Source organism: Danio rerio, chromosome 4 (genome assembly GCF_049306965.1).
Source record: "Danio rerio strain Tuebingen ecotype United States chromosome 4, GRCz12tu, whole genome shotgun sequence".
Taxonomy (NCBI): Eukaryota; Metazoa; Chordata; class Actinopteri; order Cypriniformes; family Danionidae; genus Danio; species Danio rerio.
The window spans coordinates 42,701,824-42,720,721 of NC_133179.1; the positions used below are offsets into that span (position 1 = coordinate 42,701,824).

An 18,898-nucleotide genomic window follows, 5' to 3' on the forward strand; every position below is an offset into this window, starting at 1 on the left:
TGGACCTGGGCAAACTGGGAAACACCAGCTTCCATGTCACGGTGCTGCGGACTGGCTCCCAGGAGACAGCTTAGGTTAGGCAAGCATGTCAGGATGGCCGAGCGGTCTAAGGCGCTGCGTTCAAGCTGGGGAACAATTGTCCGAGGAAGAAGGGAAGAAAGGGGGGAAGAAAGAAAGAGAAAAAGGGAAGAAGAGGGGGAAAAAACTAAGAAAGAAAAGGGCGAATTCTAAGCTTCCCGGACACGCCTTCCCTGCACCTGCTTTACGTCACGCATAGTGATACTGTTCTGTGTTAAAACAACGCAATTTGAGTTACATTGATTTCTATTGCAGGTGCTCACCAAGACCGGGGTTCGAATCCAACTAAAGACGCTTTATTGTTATTGGTTAATTATTACTCAATATACTAACTGTTTAAATGTGTAATGCTCCAAGGTAAATAAAATATGCCTAAGCGCTTTATTCTTGTGTTTTTTGACATTCTTTCATGAAAAATAAAGCATACTAACTTGAATGTGTCACTATTTAGTAGTTGTTGTAGCATTGTTATGCTTATGGTTATTATTGTTCTGTATTTTGATGTACAAATGATCTATAGAAATGTCATAGAGTATATAGTGTACACACACACACACACACACACATATATGAATATATATATATATATGTGTGTGTGTATATAGTGTGCATAGTGTATATGGAATTAAAAGTCAAGTTGTCAGTTATTTATATATGCATTATTTATCTAACAATTGTCAACAGAACAGTAATGAATATAGAGTAGAAAATGTAAAAATAATAAATTAGTTATTAATAATACAGTATTAACAATATAAATAAACAATGTTAATAAAACGTTAAATACAAACAGAAACCGACACAAAGTGGACTTAAAAGTCAAGGACATTTATTAATGCAATATTTATTTAACAATGGTCAACAAAACAGTAATGAACATGGAATAAAAATTCTTAAAAATTAAATGTTAAATATTAACAGAATAAATACAAAATTAACAAATTAAATAAAATGTTAAATAAATTTAGAAACCAACAATAAGTGAAATAGAATAAATTTAACTATTATGGTTGTAACCTGTATACACTTTATACATACACACACATATAAATAATAAATAAGTTAAATAAAATGTCAACAAAATAAATAAACTTTAAATAAAAAGTGCAATAAAACAGAATCAAACAAGGTAATTGAAGAACTATTATGGTTATAAAGTGTATAAACTATAGACATACACATAAATAATAAACAGTTAAATAAAATGTTAACAAAATAAATTATTTTTATAAAATGTGAAATAAAATAGAAACCAACAAGTGAAATAGTATAAATTGAAGATCTATTATGGTTGTAAACTTTATACACTCTGTACACACACACACACACACACACACACACACACACATATAAATAATAAATTAAATAAAATGTTAACAAAATAAATACACTATTTAAATAAAATGCGCAATAAAATAGAAACCAACAACAAGTGAAATAGAATAAACTGTAGAACTATTATGGTTATAAACTATATAAATACACACACATATATAAATAATAAATAAGTTAAATAAAATGTTAACAAAATAAATTATTAAAAAGTAAAATGTGCAAAAAAACAAGTGAAATAGAATAAATTGAATTATTATGGTTATAAACTGTAAACACTATACACACACACACACACACATAAATAATATAAAAGTTAAATAAAATGTCAACAAAATAAATACACTATTTAAAGAAAATGTTAAATAAAAATATAAACTAACAGCAAGTGAAATTGAATAAACTGAAGAACTATTCCACTATATACATACACAAAAAAACAAACACATTATTTTGGGTTGGTCCTTTTCATTTCCTCTAGCCACTCTTCTTTAGTTAAAGTTTCAGTCTGTGGGCAGTACACCCTGCCCCTGAGTTGGCTATGGCCTGTGGCATTTGTTTTGAACTGCCCACACTTTTTACAAGTGTTCGCTTGAACAGTTCTATGGTACGGTCTTTTGGGAATGGCTCCAGATGTGGACGGTGATGCAGCAGGCTGTGAGCTGGTACTGGACATTGTTGGCTGAAGTGGTGGCTGTCTGAGTGGCATCCCCTGCACCATTGGGATACCCTGGGCCATCTGCACTCCTTGCATCATCGGGATACCCTGGGCCATAGGGATTCCCTGGACCATTGGCACAGCCTGGAACATTGGTACACCCTGAAACATCGGCATACCCTGGTACCCTGGTGTAGCTGGGATGTATATGTTGGGTACCATCTGCAGCGATGCTCCAGGTGCCGGTGGTGTAAATATGACCTGGGTCTGTACTGGTGCCTTGGGTCTGAGTGGGGGTCGTCCAACAGATGTCTGCCTCTGCCTTGCCTGACCTGCTGTGCTCTCTGGCAACACATACTGGTGCTGCTCTCCTGGTTGGTCTGGCTCTGTCCGAAGACTTTTGGCAACTGGGAGAGGCTCCTGGGCTTCTGGGAGGTGTGCGGCTTCAGGGTATTCAGTTGCCTCAACAGACAGCTCCTGTTTGTTCTGTCTGTTATTAAACCACTGAATCAGGGTATTCTGGTTTACCTCAACCAGCTGCATGGATGTACCTCCCATTACCAAGCTGTTGCCCAGTACGAGTTGCCTAATCCTGCGGTAGTCTTGCAGGATCAGAGACCATCTTGAAAGGGTTCCCTTGCCTTTTCGCTTGGGACTAGGGTGGATGGTACAAAGCCTAATAAAGATGGTCTCCACAAGACGGCAACAGTCAGGCCACTGAGCAGGAGCACTGCTTGCACCCAGCACACATCTGGTAGTGCTCTCCACGCCAGGGGTGTGAGTGGGCTTCTTGGGTGTTTTAAATCGCCCACTCAGCAGTCGCTTCTGGTGTCGAGCTGCATACACCACCCGCTTCTTGTCTTGGTCATGCAGGCTTTGCCAAAGACCAATGATCTCGTCGGCCTCCTGGTTGGTGAGGCTGAGGCTTTTGTGGGTCCGAAGCTCAACCAGATATTCAGCCAGCCTGTCCACATTCTGGAAGCCCGGAATATTTTGGTAGTCAACAGCCTAATGAAAGCACAACAAAATAAAATAGCATATTAAATTTTTCAATGCATAATTCCATAATTGTTTCTGTTATCATGTTGAAGCTGCACTACGGAAATAAACCTGATGCGTGTTTGACTTTACACTTTATTTTAAAATTATTCTAGATCACTGTAAAGACAGAAATTAGTGGGACTTACAGTCTCTTCATCACCATCATCATCGTCGTCATCATTATCTTCGTCATCATCTACCGTAGCCTCTTCTGGCTCTAAGGGCACAGGTGAAATTGGTTCTTCAGGCTGCGCAGGTGGGTCAGGGACCAGTGCAGGGCATGTGGAGATTGGCAAAGAAGCGACACTGCTGGTGACTGCAGTGGAGGAACCCGATCTCAATGTGGAGGAGGATGGTGACAGAGCAGCCTCCGGATCAACAATAGTGTGATCCTCACTGATGTCACAGAAGCCATCATCTTCTTCTCGCTCATCCACATTGAGATCCTCAATGAGCTCAGCAGTCTGCTCACAGTCTGGGTTCATGTTCTGCAGTGCCTGACCAGTCTGCTGGAACAGATACTGCACTCCAATGAGCTCACCTGAAAAAAATAAATGAAACATAAATAAACAAATTTTAAGAGCCATGTTTGATTGGGTGTTGAAGTAGCAAGTAGTTTTAAAAGCTCAACGTCAAGGAAGAAACAAACAAAAACATACATTTTAATCAGAGATCCAAAACATAATAAATATTCTGGACAAAACATCTAATGAAATGCAATGGAAATACAACGAAGACAGAGAAATGTACAAATAAATTTCCCTCAAAGCTTGTAGCATTATGTTTGATAATGACATGTAATAATAATGTAATGATAACTTTGTATCTTGCTTTACTTCAGTAAATAGTCATGAAACAATACATTTGTTCTTACAAATATTTAAAGACAAGCAAAGATTTCACAGCACAAAGCTCATGAACATTGACCTACTGTATCAAACTGGATACAGTAGATGGAGAGAACACAGAAATTGCAGGTTTATTAACAATAGCAAAATCTCTTACCAGTGTAACGTGCAGGCGGACAAAAGTTGGGCACCACTTTTCTCCCAAACAGCTTTTCAAAGTTGCAGTTTACACAGTGAACAAGTTCTCCTGTGTAGCTGCGTAAAGCTGATGGTTCAGATGCCAAGGAAGCAGCCTCCCGGTCCTGGTTCCACCTGTTTAGTCCCTCCAGCAAATAAATCTGAAAGATCAGACTATTTGCGCTGTACCCTGTAAATATTAAAAACAATGTTTAGGACTTGATTAAAAAACAAACACACAAAGACATTTAATGCGTTTTTACACAATGTTTGTGCAGAATCATACCTGGGATGAAACGATTGAGGTGTAAATGAAAGGACTCGAGAGACGTGGAGTCCCTGGCACATCTGTAGGTCCGTAGCAGAACACCTCCCTTGGTTATGCTCCCCGTTTCAGTATAGAGCACGACACCAGGGGGGTCCTGAATGCATTTTATATGCTTTTTTTGGACACTCCAGATGTGCTCCATCCTTTCCTTGTCTAAAAGAGGAACGCCCAGCGAGTCATTGCCCTTGTTGCTCATGAGCTCAGTAAGAAGCTGTTCAAGTAGAAGGATGGTAGTCTCCTCCCCACGGGTCCTCCTTCGGCAATGGAGAGCCAGCTCCTCCCTGGTGAGATGCTTGTTGACATCAGCATCTGTCAACGCAGGCCAACCTTGGGACATCAACAGTGCTCGCTTTGCTTGGCGTAGCAAAGAAACATCAGCCGCATCCCATTCAAAAATGCACGCAGAGATCCGTGACATGAAGATGGGATACAGTTGATGAGCATCAGTTGTACATCCCACAGCAATCCTGCGCATAAAGTGCCAGATGTCCAATTTCACAGTCAACTCCGGCCATCCTCTAAACCTGGCTTTGAGTTTGGTCTCACCCACATCAGTGCAGCACCCACAGTCCACATACAAAACAGCAGGTGGATCCACACCAGACTCCTGGTATCTTCTGACCAGCCCATCCACCATCCTGTCCAGTCCTGCTCCTTCCTGGGCAGTGAGCACACTTATCAGCACCTGACCAAACTCATTACCAACAGAGGTGAGCCAGAGTCCTGTTCCTTTTGCTGTCCCGGCCAGCTTTTTTGTGATCTAGATTAGACAAGAGAAGAACCATGGTGTATCATCAGATCAAGCAGACTACACAAAGGGTTTTTACCAATGCTGGAATATAATAAAGAAATTATAAATTGATGAATATCCACTAACCTTTTTAGTTGAATCCATCTTCAAGATGGACCCATGGGTCGATGTTATCCTGGCATGGATTTCATTCAACCTTGTCAAGATGTCCTGGCTGTAGACAGTGAGGAGCCACTTGCAGCTTGGCACAACTGTAGGTGCTGGGGGCTCCTGGAAGGTGATCGGCAACACCCCAGGTCCACTGAGGAAATCCACACACTGAGTGGTGTAGCGGGCTAGACGCTGGAGCCACTCTTCACTGTGGTTTTCCTTCAGTTGTTTGATGACCCTTGTGGGGCTGTTGCCTAGTCCACGCTCACGCAGTAGGCGAATGACTCTTATATCACAGGCGTACCTTAGGAACAGAAGAATATTAATATAAACATATATATATATAGTGCAGTGAAAATACTTTACAAATATATATTATATATATATATATATATATATATATATATATATATATATATATATATATATATATATTTGTAAAGTATTTTCATATATCTGTGATGATAGGATAACAACTGCACGAGGAATAAAGGTGTTCAATTACTCACTTCTGTGTGTGAATGACCCGAAACTCTGAGCGATGGCCAAGATCCAGCTGCTGCAAGACAGTCTGACTCCAGGACACATGCGAGGCTTTGCACTTGGTACAGATGAGGGTTTCTGTAACCATGTTGTACATCCTGTCGATGTCCAGAACCTGCCGTGCCCTTTTGTGCAGACCTCCACCTGTCAGCTGATGCTGTCCACATGCAGGATTAGGGCAAAGGACTTTGACCCTCCACAGCTTGTATGGCATCCACAGCAAAAGTGAATGACAGAAAAATCTGTCTGGAGCTGGAGCCTGATTGTATGTAAGTGCAGGCTGTGGAGGGTAATACCAGAGCTGGAGGTTGTCTCGAAGCTCTGGCTTTCCTTTGGACCCCATTTTAAAAAGCCTGCTGGCAATCCACTTGTGGTCCTCTGGTGGCAAGGTTTCAGCCCAAAGGCGCGGAAGTGGAACAGCTGATGGAGCTTGCAACAATGACCCAGAAGGTGCAGTCTGTGAAGGAAATAGATAAAACCTTTAGTCTGGTAATGTAAATGCACCTTACATATTTGAGTGAGTACCCTCACATGATGTTATCATGATTATAATCTAAATACCTTTGATTTTAAGTGATTGTTTTTAAATACCTTATTATGTTTTTCAATTCCAAAAATCATTAATAGAATTTCACCAATAAACATTTTCTTTAAAGAAGCAAAAGTATTTTGCAATACAGTTATTTCTCTTTTTCCTTTCTACTTCTTTTCCATCCATTTTCTTTTCTTTTACTACTGTGAACATAAAATATCAACAACAGAAGGCGTAATTTTTGTGATTCTTTGCTTTATTTTTTCCTCTCTTTATTTTGTTAACATTTATACATATATCAAGCTTAGATAATTAACATTAAGTCAATTTAATTGGCTGGTCTTAAAACCACTTTGCGTGAATTCAGCTGGGGAAGCAAATATGCAAACCAAATTACCTTTTTTTGGACAGAAAATATGAAATTACTTACTGAGACAATGCCGGACGGCTCTGTGGAACTGGTCACTGCCGTAGTGGATGTGAGGACGGGGGCAGAAACTTGAAGGTCCTGTGTCTGTACAAACAAGCAGTATAACAAAGTGCATTTTGTAAATATATATCTATAAGTAACATTAACTAATCAGAATTTTTTGCAACCATTACTTTATTTGAACATTAATGTATAAAATACATTGGAAATGAATGATTGCTGCTAAACTGTAAAATTTTGTCACAGCGCTTCTATGCAGAACAAAAAGTTTAAAGAATGGTGCTTATTTTTAATATATATGTTTTTATGCACTAAAAGAATACTACAGAGATGTTTTATTGAGATTTAATGTGACTGTACTTAATAAAAATACGAATTTACATTAAAAAAATGCTTATACCAAATTCTTTCAGAAAGCTATGTGGATTATGACAATACTTACAGCCGTGCTTGGTGTAGAAGCACTACACACTGCTGAACTGGGCTGGACATCAGCCTGTGATGGTCTTCTAGCCACACTAAGATTTGGCTTTGCTGCAGCAATGTGGGATCCGGAAAATCTTGGTTTGGTGAACTCAAAAAGGGCAAGACAAAAAGCATTTCATTAAAAACACTGTTCACAATGGCAAAATGTACACTAATGTTCAAAGGTTTGCGATCTGCTGAATGTATTTTTTAATGTTTTAATTATGTTTATCAAGGCTACATTTATTTGATCAAATATTTAGTAAAAACTACAATAATGTGAAATAATAATATAGGCAAATTAAATAAATAAAGAATAATTTATTCAAACAATTCAAATCAAATAAAATCTACTTAATTTATGAGCAAATCAAACAATAGAATTCTTGCAATATATGATTAATATTAAGCTTTTATATTTTAACAATAATCATTTTTTGAACATTAGTGTATATCACATTACATTTTAAGCAATTAGAAACTATCTTTCTATATGTCTGTTGTACAATCAGTTTGATTTCTCTACAGTGTTTCGAGTTCAAGCTGTTTTTTACTACCACCCTCTGCTACTTTTACAGGTAGAAATAAGATATAAGTTAGAATAGATTTAATTAGACAACTGGTTCATTGCAAATAAATGTGACACATTAGGCTTTGATTAAAATTATAGTTTTCTGGATCAAGGAGCAATATGCAAACAAATATTTTTTTTTTACTACCAAAGGAATAAAGTATTGCATTATGTTATATACAGTATTATTGTACTATTATTACATCATGCTTTTCAACAAAAACATACATTGTATATTACAACATCACACTATGTGTTATATACAGTTGAAGTCTGATTTATTAGCCCGCTTTTTTATTTTTTTCCACCAATTTCTGTTTAATGGAGAGAAGATTTGTTCAGCACATTTTTTTAAACATCAAAGTTTTAATAACTCATTCCTAAGAACTGTTTTATTTTATCTTTGCCCTGATGACAGTAAATAATATTTGACTAGATATTCTTCAAGACACTTTTATACCACTTAAAGTGACATTTGAAGGTTTAACTAGGTAAATTAGGTTAAATAGGCAGGTTAGGGTAATTAGGCAAGTTATTGTATAACGATGGTTTGTTTTGTAGACTATGCCAAAAAAAAAAAAAAAACCTTAAAGAGGCTCATAATATTGACCTTGAAAAATGTATTCGAAATAAAACAAATAAGACTTTCTCCCAGAAGAAAAAATATTATCATACCTGTGGTAGCAAAAAAAATATATATATTTTTTTAAATAAGTACTTTTTCAAGATAATACCTCAGACTCGTTGTTTAGAAAAAGTACAAATTTTAGCTTACACTTAAAATCAAAACAAAGTATTTACTATTAGTGTTTATTATGTATCATTATCTGAAGACAAGAGGTTAAAATGTAGCTTAAAAAACTGTGACCCTGACCATGACCTGACCATGTAATTTAATCCAATCACAGAAACTCAAACCGACCAATCAGCAACGGTCTGCTACCCCCCACTGTGCAAGAGGTGTGAAAAGAAGCAGGTCTCTAGCAACACCTCAACTTTTTTATTGCTTTTTGTTCTTTTCTCTCCTATGTTTGAACTTTGAACTGAACTTTGAACACCTTGAACTCTTGAAACACTGAAATTGTCATTTCTTTTGATTTAAAAAAAAATGTACCATTGACAATTGCGGTGAAATCTTTGATGCCACTGATGGAGTAGACGGGGGCTGGGGCTGGGCCTCAAGTTGTCTCGTCTCCATCACCTCCTCAGCAGGTACAGTAGGGGCAGGTTGTTGCACCGTTTGTGCTGGAGCAGCAGAAGCAGTACTATGCTGAAAATAATCACAAAAATACATATAATCATAAAAAAGGAAAGGCATTCTAGTAAATAAAAATAAACACATATTGACTCAAAAATGTACCTTTTGAGTGTGAAAACCACATGTGCATTTCAGCACACCTCCAAGCAAAGTCCTCTGCCCACGAGATTGCAATGGGCATTTCTCAATCTGAAAAAATCATGAAAAATATAATAAATAATTTTACACAATACAAAAACTTTTATAACTAAACAAGAATTTTAACTCAATGACTCCCTTAATAAAGCACACAATAGCTCTATAAATTAATTTACCACTGTTTCTAGAATGTGTTTAATATTTGTCTAATATGTAATCGTACAGTTTGTATCTCCAAAAACGAAAAGAAGAATCAAAGGAACTGGACAGGAACATTTCAGGCCTTAAAACCACATGCTGTATACTGTACACTCATAATCCCTTCCCCCACCTTTTCAAATCTCTCTCATAAATGGTCAAACTTACTAAATTATTCAAAGTAACTCTCAAAATACATGCAATTTAAAACACTTTAAAGAGCCCATATTATACATGAAATAAGGTCATATCTTGGTTGTAAGGGTCTCCAACAACAGTCTAATATGCATGCAAGGTCAAAAAACACTTTCATGGTCTTATAATCTGCATTTATTTTTATCTAATTATCCCAGCGACTCCTGTATGAATCGTCCAGTGATTCATTTGTTCCCAAACCCCTCCTTAGCGCGAAGCTAATCTGCGCTGATTGGGCCGATGACAGTCTGTCGCGATTGGTCGACTGCCTTCAGTCAGAGAGGGAAATGGCCAATAGCTAATCAGCAATTTAAAAAGTAATCACAGTTCATACACGCTCGATAGTGTAGAAGTGGACTTTAGCTGCCACACTATGGCGAGTGGATAGTGCCACGGATAACCGAACGAAGGAGACAGTCGTGTACTCGCCATACCACACACACACAAAAACACACACACACCTCCGGATGACAACGCTCCCGCTTCAGCCCGCACCCGCCAGGTTTTAGCCTGAGAACCCGCTCCGTTTTCTGCCCGCCGCGCCCGGTCCCGCTAGAGCGGAGAACACAACCAAATATCACCCAGTATACAGTCCAGACAGCCAAGCTGTCTGTATCAAAACACACACACAGCACAAAGTACACAAAGCTCGTTCGTTCGTTCTCTCTCTCTCTCTCTCTCTCTCTCTCTCCCTCTCCCCGCGCCAGATTTCTGCGGCGCGGGAATACATTTCCGAATAAATCGCGGGAGCAGAACTCTAGCACGGAGCTCCATAAACAAACAGCACGCGTCGCGTTTTTAACGTGACTTTGCACGCGATAAGATAATATATCCAGTTAACCTGATACAGTACTCGCGGTTACAAGTAACAAATCACAACTAAATACATTTGCAAGCTAGAGTAAACGAGGCAACAACTTTAACCGCACGTACTTACACTTGAGAAATGTAGGAAGAAACCCATCCTGACGTCCATCAGTTACTCTTTACTGATCCTTCCTTTAACAAACTCAGATGAAGTATTCTTTGTAGCATGTAGCTTCCAGAAGTTTCCAACTGCTTGGCTATAATGCTGATGTTTCATCTTTGGGTAGAGACTCAATATAATATCCATCTGCAGTGTGACTTCAATCGACCGGCATGTTTGTGTGCGTGTGTTTGTGGGTGTGCGTGTGTTTGTGGGTGTGTGTGTGTGTGTGTCTGGGTTACTGCGTCAGAGGGCGGGGCCTCAGGTTTGAAATCTCCCGGGTTTGCGCGTGCACGTGAAAAACTTTGTTTCGTTCGTACGTCATGGCGAAACACCTAATGAGTCGGTATCAAGGCGACTCGTTTGAAGCACTATGATTCGACTCTTTTATAGATGAATCAACAGTTTTAAACACTGTATTCTTACAGATTTAAGCCTTAGCTGGATACTTCACTTCACTTAGAGCTGTGTTACACACTACATGGAGGGGAATTTTCAAAAACCCATAATATGGGCTCTTTAATATTTAAAAACAAGTATGACATGTTTTACACAGATACTGTACTGAATGTACTGAAGCCTAACAAGTTAACGTTACTCTGTTAAGCAAATTTGAGCAAACGTTATATCATGTAAATGAAATACACACCCTTTGATAAATCTCATGCCACTTTTTTTGTTGAGGAGCTGGCCTGTTGCCCTCATTTGATGGCCAAACTCCTGTGCTGGCAAACTTTTTCAAACGTGAAATCCAGTGAGCGTCTGACATGGCTTTATGAGATTTTTCAGACATTTTTCTCCTATAAATTAAACGGTTTTGAATTAAAGTATCCAAATTTGAAATACAACACACTAAAACATTAATTCGTGCAATTGTGTAGTTTTTCCTACCTTTTTTAAGAAATCACTATCGGAAAAAATCCTTTACTGCAAGCAAAACGATGCTGTGCTCTGTCGAATGATGCTGTTCGTTGAATATCACTGATGGTCAATGAACTTTTTTTTTACCTCTGACCCGCCTCCAGAGGACCGTGTCATTCCTTCGTGTACCTTCGGCTCAGTTCAGAAAATTGATTGACATCTGACTAACCTGTTTGACTGCACACCTAGCGGTGATTCTTGGAACAGTTCCTACCCCCCGGCTTCAACATTGTCTCGACTCTGATTGGTCAAATGTTGAGAATTCCGGTCCGCGATTGGATGCAAATGTTGAAGCGCTGCAACGTGATTGGCTACAATGTTAGAGCGTATCGCTCCGATTGGCTCTCATCTTCAACATTTGTGAAATATTGTCGGACTATCCTTCGGCAGCTGGCGTTCAGGTCGCAGTCTCCCCTGGAGGCGTGGGTTCGAATCCCACTTCTGACAAACCGAGCCTGTGGCGATGCGCTCAGGCTGAAGTCTTTAACTCCCTGCCACCATGTCCGAATGATAAAGTAACACTGACAAAGCGCCGCATCACGCGGGCTTTAATGCAAGTGCACCGAAAGGGGATCAAAAGAATTGTCCTGGGATGGTGTTGATTTTTAAGGTTTGCAGGGCATTTTTTCGTCAAATCCTTGTACAACGTCAAGTCATGACATTTGACAGATCCACGACCTTGTATCGTGCATCATCCAGTGAGCAGAGAGCCAATTGAGAATGCGCGTAAAAGCAAATCTGAATGTTTCCGCTCAGTTTCTAACAGGAGACCCTCCGCTTGTAAAGCCATCGTGATAACCACAGGAGCCTCCGGTTAGGGTGAGAGCACTGTCTTGTGGTGCCATCGCAGAGAGACTGAAAGTCACTTTCCACAATGTTTTCATTCAATGTTCTACGCTGGTGGAATCACTTTGCCATTCCCACTCGGATTACGGATACACTGGTCTCCTTCAAACGACAGCTAACACCCATCTCTTCAGAGTACACCCGAACCCCGGTGAATATCCCTCTCTCTAAAGAAAACGACACTCCTACTCCAGCACTAAATTCCCTGAGCACAAACAAATTACTTGGAATATATAGCCCTTTTTCGTATGCATTGCCTCGTCTTGTTGAATCGCTAAATACCTCCACTATTGTATGTCGCTTTGAACAAAAGTGTCCACTAATTGTATGCTTCGGCCCAGTTTCGAACAGGAGACCTTTAGCGTGTAATGCAAACATGATAAACACTACACTACGGAAACCAATAGGCCAGTGGTGCTTCAAGTATTTGTAGTCTTTTTTTATAGAGCTGTCTTGTACGGTCCGCATCGTGGAGGGCCAGCAAACGCACTGGCCACCTGCTCATGCATAACACAAAGCTAAAAGAAATCAGATTCTATGCAAGTTTGCGACAACGCGAGGGGAGGTAAACACTGAGTTGAATTCAAACTTCTAGCCTCACAACTCTCTGCAGAAAGAATGTTTTCAGTGAACGTCAGTACTCAACAGAAGCCTGATTTGACAATTGTCGTAAAAGACAGAGGTTGTTTCCACCCAGTTTCGAACTGGGGACCTTTCGCGTGTAAGGCGATCGTGATAACCACTACACTATGGAAACCTTCAGAAGTACAACTAGCAGATAACCCTTTTTGATTGGGTGCCTGTTGACGATCATTGCTGGTGAGGCAGTGGATGCTATTATTTTCTCGCCAAAAGAAGAGCACTGTTTCTGCTCGGTTTCGAACCGAGGACCTTTCGCGTGTTAGGCGAACGTGATGACCACTACACTACAGAAACCCCACAAGCGCTTCTCCAGCGAAGTTAGGCATGCAAGGATAAAACAAGGTGTACGCGTTTGTCAATCAAGCGGACAAAGCCAACTCAGCGTGACAAGCTCCCTGCAGGTATTAGGGCCAATTTACAATCCGGGCCCAACACAGCTGTACAGGTCCTAGCGAAATGTCCCCTTTCGTCACATTTGAAGCACCTGAATTCTGGGCATTCCTTCATCACATGGTCTGAGCTCATGCGTAGTCGACAGGTTTTTACCTGATTGGTGTGCATGACTCTAAAGTGCTGTGCCCCTTCAGCCGTCTCGATTTTGGTACTGTATGGTAGGGAGACCGTCTCTTCTGGAAATCTGTTTTTTACAAACCTTGTTCCATCTTCTATGCTTGTGCCTGGATACAGACTTCTTTTAGTTTTAGACATGGGGAAAACTCCCCATCCCTCTAGCTTGCTTAAAATTTCTTCATCAGCTAGGTAAACAGGCAGATGCTTGAACGAAACAACATATTCTCTGTTTTGTAACCTCCGTACTTCAGATTTCACTCCTTTAATTGTCATTCCATTGTCTATTAAAATTTCGGTGTCATCTTCAGTCTCCATTGTTACTTCATACTCCCTTGTTTGTTTGGGTCTCACCGCCAGAATTCTTCCTTCTCCAATCAGCTCCGTGACTGCTTTGATTATATCAAACCTTCTTGCATCTTTTACATTTTCTACTTCTACAGTTACTGTTGCTTCCTTTGTGCACACTCTTCTTTGTATCTCTTGCTTATCCTTACCTTTTTCACCTCTTCGTTGGCCGGGCTCTTCATTTTATTTATCTCTTTGTCTGCTGTCAAGTCCATTTTTTTATCTTTTCGTCTATTATCCAGCCCATTTTCTTTATCCTTTCGTGCAAGTCCCTCCATTTCCGTGTCGTTGCCGGGTAATCTGTCCATGATTAAAAATAAAAAACACAACATAACCACCCTTCAGTCAGCAAAATGCTGCTGTTAGGTGGTTTTTAAAGACAAAAATAAAACAAACAAACCACTCAAGGTCAATAAACAAAAAGGTAGACAAGCAAAATGGGGAGAGCCTTTCTCTCCTCACTGCTGCCAACTCACTTCCTGTTTGCTCTATAGCACCCTCAGGGTGGTGTGGTCGTAAGCAATGACAGCTGTCAAGTGTTGGCTATTGAAACTAGGCGCAGCCCCAGGAGCCGAGCACAGCTTAGCTGCCTGCTGCGCCAATGAGGTGGACAGCTGGAGCTGGGCAAGCTGTGAAACACCAGATTCCATGTCACGGTAGTGCGGTGTGGCTCCCAGGAGACAGCTCCTGCCAAACTTGCATGTCAGGATGGCCGAGCGGTCTTAGGCGCTGCGTTCAGGTCGCAGTCTCCCCTGGAGCTGTGGGTTCGAATCTCACTTCTGACAAACAGAGCCTGTGGCGATGCGCTCTGGCTGAAGTCTTTAACTCCCTGCCACCATGTCCGAATGATACAGTAACACTGACAAAGCGCCGCATCACGCGGGCTTTAATGCAAGTGCACCGAAAGGGGATCAAAAGAATTGTCCTGGGATGGTGTTGATTTTTAAGGTTTGCAGGGCATTTTTTCGTCAAATCCTCGTACAACGTCAAGTCATGACATTTGACAGATCCACGACCTTGTATCGTGCATCATCCAGTGAGCAGAGAGCCAATTGAGAATGCGCGTAAAAGCAAATCTGAATGTTTCCGCTCAGTTTCTAACAGGAGACCCTCCGCTTGTAAAGCCATCGTGATAACCACAGGAGCCTCCGGTTAGGGTGAGAGCACTGTCTTGTGGTGCCATCGCAGAGAGACTGAAAGTCACTTTCCACAATGTTTTCATTCAATGTTCTACGCTGGTGGAATCACTTTGCCATTCCCACTCGGATTACGGATACACTGGTCTCCTTCAAACGACAGCTAACACCCATCTCTTCAGAGTACACCCGAACCCCGGTGAATATCCCTCTCTCTAAAGAAAACGACACTCCTACTCCAGCACTAAATCACCTGAGCACAAACAAATTACTTGGAATATATAGCCCTTTTTCGTATGCATTGCCTCGTCTTGTTGAATCGCTAAATACCTCCACTATTGTATTTCGCTTTGAACAAAAGTGTCCACTAATTGTATGCTTCGGCCCAGTTTCGAACAGGAGACCTTTAGCGTGTAATGCAAACATGGTAAACACTACACTACGGAAACCAATAGGCCAGTGGTGCTTCAAGTATTTATAGTCTTTTTTTATAGAGCTGTCTTGTACGGTCCGCATCGTGGAGGGCCAGCAAACGCACTGGCCACCTGCTCATGCACAACACAAAGCTAAAAGAAATCAGATTCTATGCAAGTTTGCGACAACGCGAGGGGAGGTAAACACTGAGTTGAATTCAAACTTCTAGCCTCACAACGCTCTGCAGAAAGAATGTTTTCAGTGAACTTCAGTACTCAACAGAAGCCTGATTTGACAATTGTCGTAAAAGCCAGAGGTTGTTTCCACCCAGTTTCGAACTGGGGACCTTTCGCGTGTAAGGCGAACGTGATAACTACTACACTATGGAAACCTTCAGAAATACAACTAGCAGATAACCCTTTTTGATTGGATGCCTGTTGACGATCATTGCTGGTGCGGCAGTGGATGCTATTATTTTCTCGCCAAAAGAAGAGCACTGTTTCTGCTCGGTTGCGAACCGAGGACCTTTCGCGTGTTAGGCGAACGTGATGACCACTACACTACAGAAACCCCACAAGCGCTTTCTCCAGCGAAGTTAGGCGTGCAAGGATAAAACAAGGTGTACGCGTTTGTCAATCAAGCGGATAAAGCCAACTCAGCGTGACAAGCTCCCTGCAGGTATTAGGGCCAATTTACAATCCGGGCCCAACACAGCTGTACAGGTCCTAGCGAAATGTCCCCTTTCGTCACATTTGAAGCACCTGAATTCTGGGCATTCCTTCATCACATGGTCTGAGCTCATGCGTAGTCGACAGGTTTTTACCTGATTGGTGTGCATGACTCTAAAGTGCTGTGCCCCTTCAGCCGTCTCGATTTTGGTACTGTATGGTAGGGAGACCGTCTCTTCTGGAAATCTGTTTTTTACAAACCTTGTTCCATCTTCTATGCTTGTGCCTGGATACAGACTTCTTTTAGTTTTAGACATGGGGAAAACTCCCCATCCCTCTAGCTTGCTTAAAATTTCTTCATCAGCTAGGTAAACAGGCAGATGCTTGAACGAAACAACATAGTCTCTGTTTTGTAACCTCCGTACTTCAGATTTCACTCCTTTAATTGTCATTCCATTGTCTATTAAAATTTCGGTGTCATCTTCAGTCTCCATTGTTACTTCATACTCCCTTGTTTGTTTGGGTCTCACCGCCAGAATTCTTCCTTCTCCAATCAGCTCCGTGACTGCTTTGATTATATCAAACCTTCTTGCATCTTTTACATTTTCTACTTCTACAGTTACTGTTGCTTCCTTTGTGCACACTCTTCTTTGTATCTCTTGCTTATCCTTACCTTTTTCACCTCTTCGTTGGCCGGGCTCTTCATTTTATTTATCTCTTTGTCTGCTGTCAAGTCCATTTTTTTATCTCTTCGTCTATTATCCAGCCCATTTTCTTTATCCTTTCGTGCAAGTCCCTCCATTTCCATGTCGTTGCCGGGTAATCTGTCCATGATTAAAAAAAAAAAACACAACATAACCACCCTTCAGTCAGCAAAATGCTGCTGTTAGGTGGTTTTTAAAGACAAAAATAAAACAAACAAACAAACCACTCAAGGTCAATAAACAAAAAGGTAGACAAGCAAAATGGGGAGAGCCTTTCTCTTCTCACTGCTGCCAACTCACTTCCTGTTTGCTCTATAGCACCCTCAGGGTGGTGTGGTCGTAAGCAATGACAGCTGTCAAGTGTTGGCTATTGAAACTAGGCGCAGCCCCAGGAGCCGAGCACAGCTTAGCTGCCTGCTGCGCCAATGAGGTGGACAGCTGGAGCTGGGCAAGCTGTGAAACACCAGATTCCATGTCACGGTAGTGCGGTGTGGCTCCCAGGAGACAGCTCCTGCCAAACTTGCATGTCAGGATGGCCGAGCGGTCTAAGGCGCTGCGTTCAGGTCGCAGTCTCCCCTGGAGGCGTGGGTTTGAATCCCACTTCTGACAAACCGAGCCTGTGGCTATGTGCTCTCGCTGAAGTCTTTAACTCCCTGCCACCATGTCCGAATGATACAGTAACACTGACAAAGCACCGCATCACGCGGGCTTTAATGCAAGTGCACCGAAAGGGGATCAAAAGAATTGTCCTGGGATGGTGTTGATTTTTAAGGTTTGCAGGGCAGTTTTTCGTCAAATCCTCGTACAACGTCAAGTCATGACATTTATCAGATCCACGACCTTGTATCGTGCATCATCCAGTGAGCAGAGAGCCAATTGAGAATGCGCCTAAAAGCAAATCTGAATGTTTTCGCTCAGTTTCTAACAGGAGACCCTCCGCTTGTAAAGCCATCGTGATAACCACAGGAGCCTCCGGTTAGGGTGAGAGCACTGTCTTGTGGTGCCATCGCAGAGAGACTGAAAGTCACTTTCCACAATGTTTTCATTCAATGTTCTACGCTGGTGGAATCACTTTGCCATTCCCACTCGGATTACGGATACACTGGTCTCCTTCAAACGACAGCTAACACCCATCTCTTCAGAGTACACCCGAACCCCGGTGAATATCCCTCTCTCTAAAGAAAACGACACTCCTACTCCAGCACTAAATCACCTGAGCACAAACAAATTACTTGGAATATATAGCCCTTTTTCGTTTGCATTGCCTCGTCTTGTTGAATTGCTAAATACCTCCACTATTGTATGTCGCTTTGAACAAAAGTGTCCACTAATTGTATGCTTCGGCCCAGTTTCGAACAGGAGACCTTTAGCATGTAATGCAAACATGATAAACACTACACTACGGAAACCAATAGGCCAGTGGTGCTTCAAGTATTTATAGTCTTTTTTTATAGAGCTTACTTGTACGGTCCGCATCGTGGAGGGCCAGCAAACGCACTGGCCACCTGCTCATGCACAACACAAAGCTAAAAGAAATTAGATTCTATGCAAGTTTGCGACAACGCGAGGGGAGGTAAACACTGAGTTGAATTCAAACTTCTAGCCTCACAACGCTCTGCAGAAAGAATGTTTTCAGTGAACTTCAGTACTCAACAGAAGCCTGATTTGACAATTGTCGTAAAAGCCAGAGGTTGTTTCCACCCAGTTTCGAACTGGGGACCTTTCGCGTGTAAGGCGAACGTGATAACTACTACACTATGGAAACCTTCAGAAATACAACTAGCAGATAACCCTTTTTGATTGGATGCCTGTTGATGATCATTGCTGGTGCGGCAGTGGATGCTATTATTTTCTCGCCAAAAGAAGAGCACTGTTTCTGCTCGGTTTCGAACGGAGGACCTTTCGCGTGTTAGGCGAACGTGATGACCACTACACTACAGAAACCCCACAAGCGCTTTCTCCAGCGAAGTTAGGCGTGCAAGGATAAAACAA

General features: G+C 41.2%; 1 protein-coding gene and 7 non-coding genes across 8 annotated transcripts; 1 reads left to right on the top strand and 7 right to left on the bottom strand.

Annotated features, from left to right (window-relative positions):
- Nucleotides 1-900: 900 nt before the first annotated feature.
- Nucleotides 901-9,324, bottom strand: LOC110439460 (uncharacterized). The gene is made up of 9 exons (XM_021475501.3): nt 9,019-9,324; nt 7,311-7,442; nt 6,869-6,952; nt 5,873-6,363; nt 5,340-5,667; nt 4,421-5,222; nt 4,115-4,324; nt 3,256-3,650; nt 901-3,076 (listed from the first exon to the last, which is right to left on the bottom strand). Exons 1-9 carry the CDS (start codon nt 9,244-9,246, stop codon nt 1,859-1,861), a joined length of 3,888 nt encoding a protein of 1,295 aa, XP_021331176.3. The 5' UTR covers nt 9,247-9,324; the 3' UTR covers nt 901-1,858.
- Nucleotides 9,325-13,111: 3,787 nt separating this feature from the next.
- trnav-uac (transfer RNA valine (anticodon UAC)) lies at nt 13,112-13,184 on the bottom strand. Its single transcript has one exon. It is a non-coding gene; the product is annotated as a tRNA-Val (tRNA).
- A 106-nt stretch (nt 13,185-13,290) lies between these two features.
- trnav-aac (transfer RNA valine (anticodon AAC)) lies at nt 13,291-13,363 on the bottom strand. The gene has a single exon. It is a non-coding gene; the product is annotated as a tRNA-Val (tRNA).
- Nucleotides 13,364-15,852: 2,489 nt separating this feature from the next.
- trnav-uac (transfer RNA valine (anticodon UAC)) lies at nt 15,853-15,925 on the bottom strand. The gene has a single exon. It is a non-coding gene; the product is annotated as a tRNA-Val (tRNA).
- A 106-nt stretch (nt 15,926-16,031) lies between these two features.
- trnav-aac (transfer RNA valine (anticodon AAC)) lies at nt 16,032-16,104 on the bottom strand. Its single transcript has one exon. It is a non-coding gene; the product is annotated as a tRNA-Val (tRNA).
- Nucleotides 16,105-17,432: 1,328 nt separating this feature from the next.
- Nucleotides 17,433-17,515, top strand: trnal-cag (transfer RNA leucine (anticodon CAG)). The gene has a single exon. It is a non-coding gene; the product is annotated as a tRNA-Leu (tRNA).
- A 1,083-nt stretch (nt 17,516-18,598) lies between these two features.
- Nucleotides 18,599-18,671, bottom strand: trnav-uac (transfer RNA valine (anticodon UAC)). The gene has a single exon. It is a non-coding gene; the product is annotated as a tRNA-Val (tRNA).
- A 106-nt stretch (nt 18,672-18,777) lies between these two features.
- Nucleotides 18,778-18,850, bottom strand: trnav-aac (transfer RNA valine (anticodon AAC)). Its single transcript has one exon. It is a non-coding gene; the product is annotated as a tRNA-Val (tRNA).
- Between the last annotated feature and the right edge of the window lie 48 nt (nt 18,851-18,898).

Bases quoted from the DNA above. Each gene is read 5' to 3' on its own strand.
- LOC110439460 (XM_021475501.3), bottom strand. From the start codon at position 9,246: ATGTGTTTATTTTTATTTACTAGAATGCCTTTCCTTTTTTATGATTAT. The intron at 5,223-5,339 runs GTTAGTGGATAT...TGTCTAATCTAG, and splicing joins AGATGGATTCAACTAAAAAG to ATCACAAAAAAGCTGGCCGG. The intron at 3,077-3,255 runs GTAAGTCCCACT...TGCTTTCATTAG, and splicing joins ATGATGGTGATGAAGAGACT to GCTGTTGACTACCAAAATAT.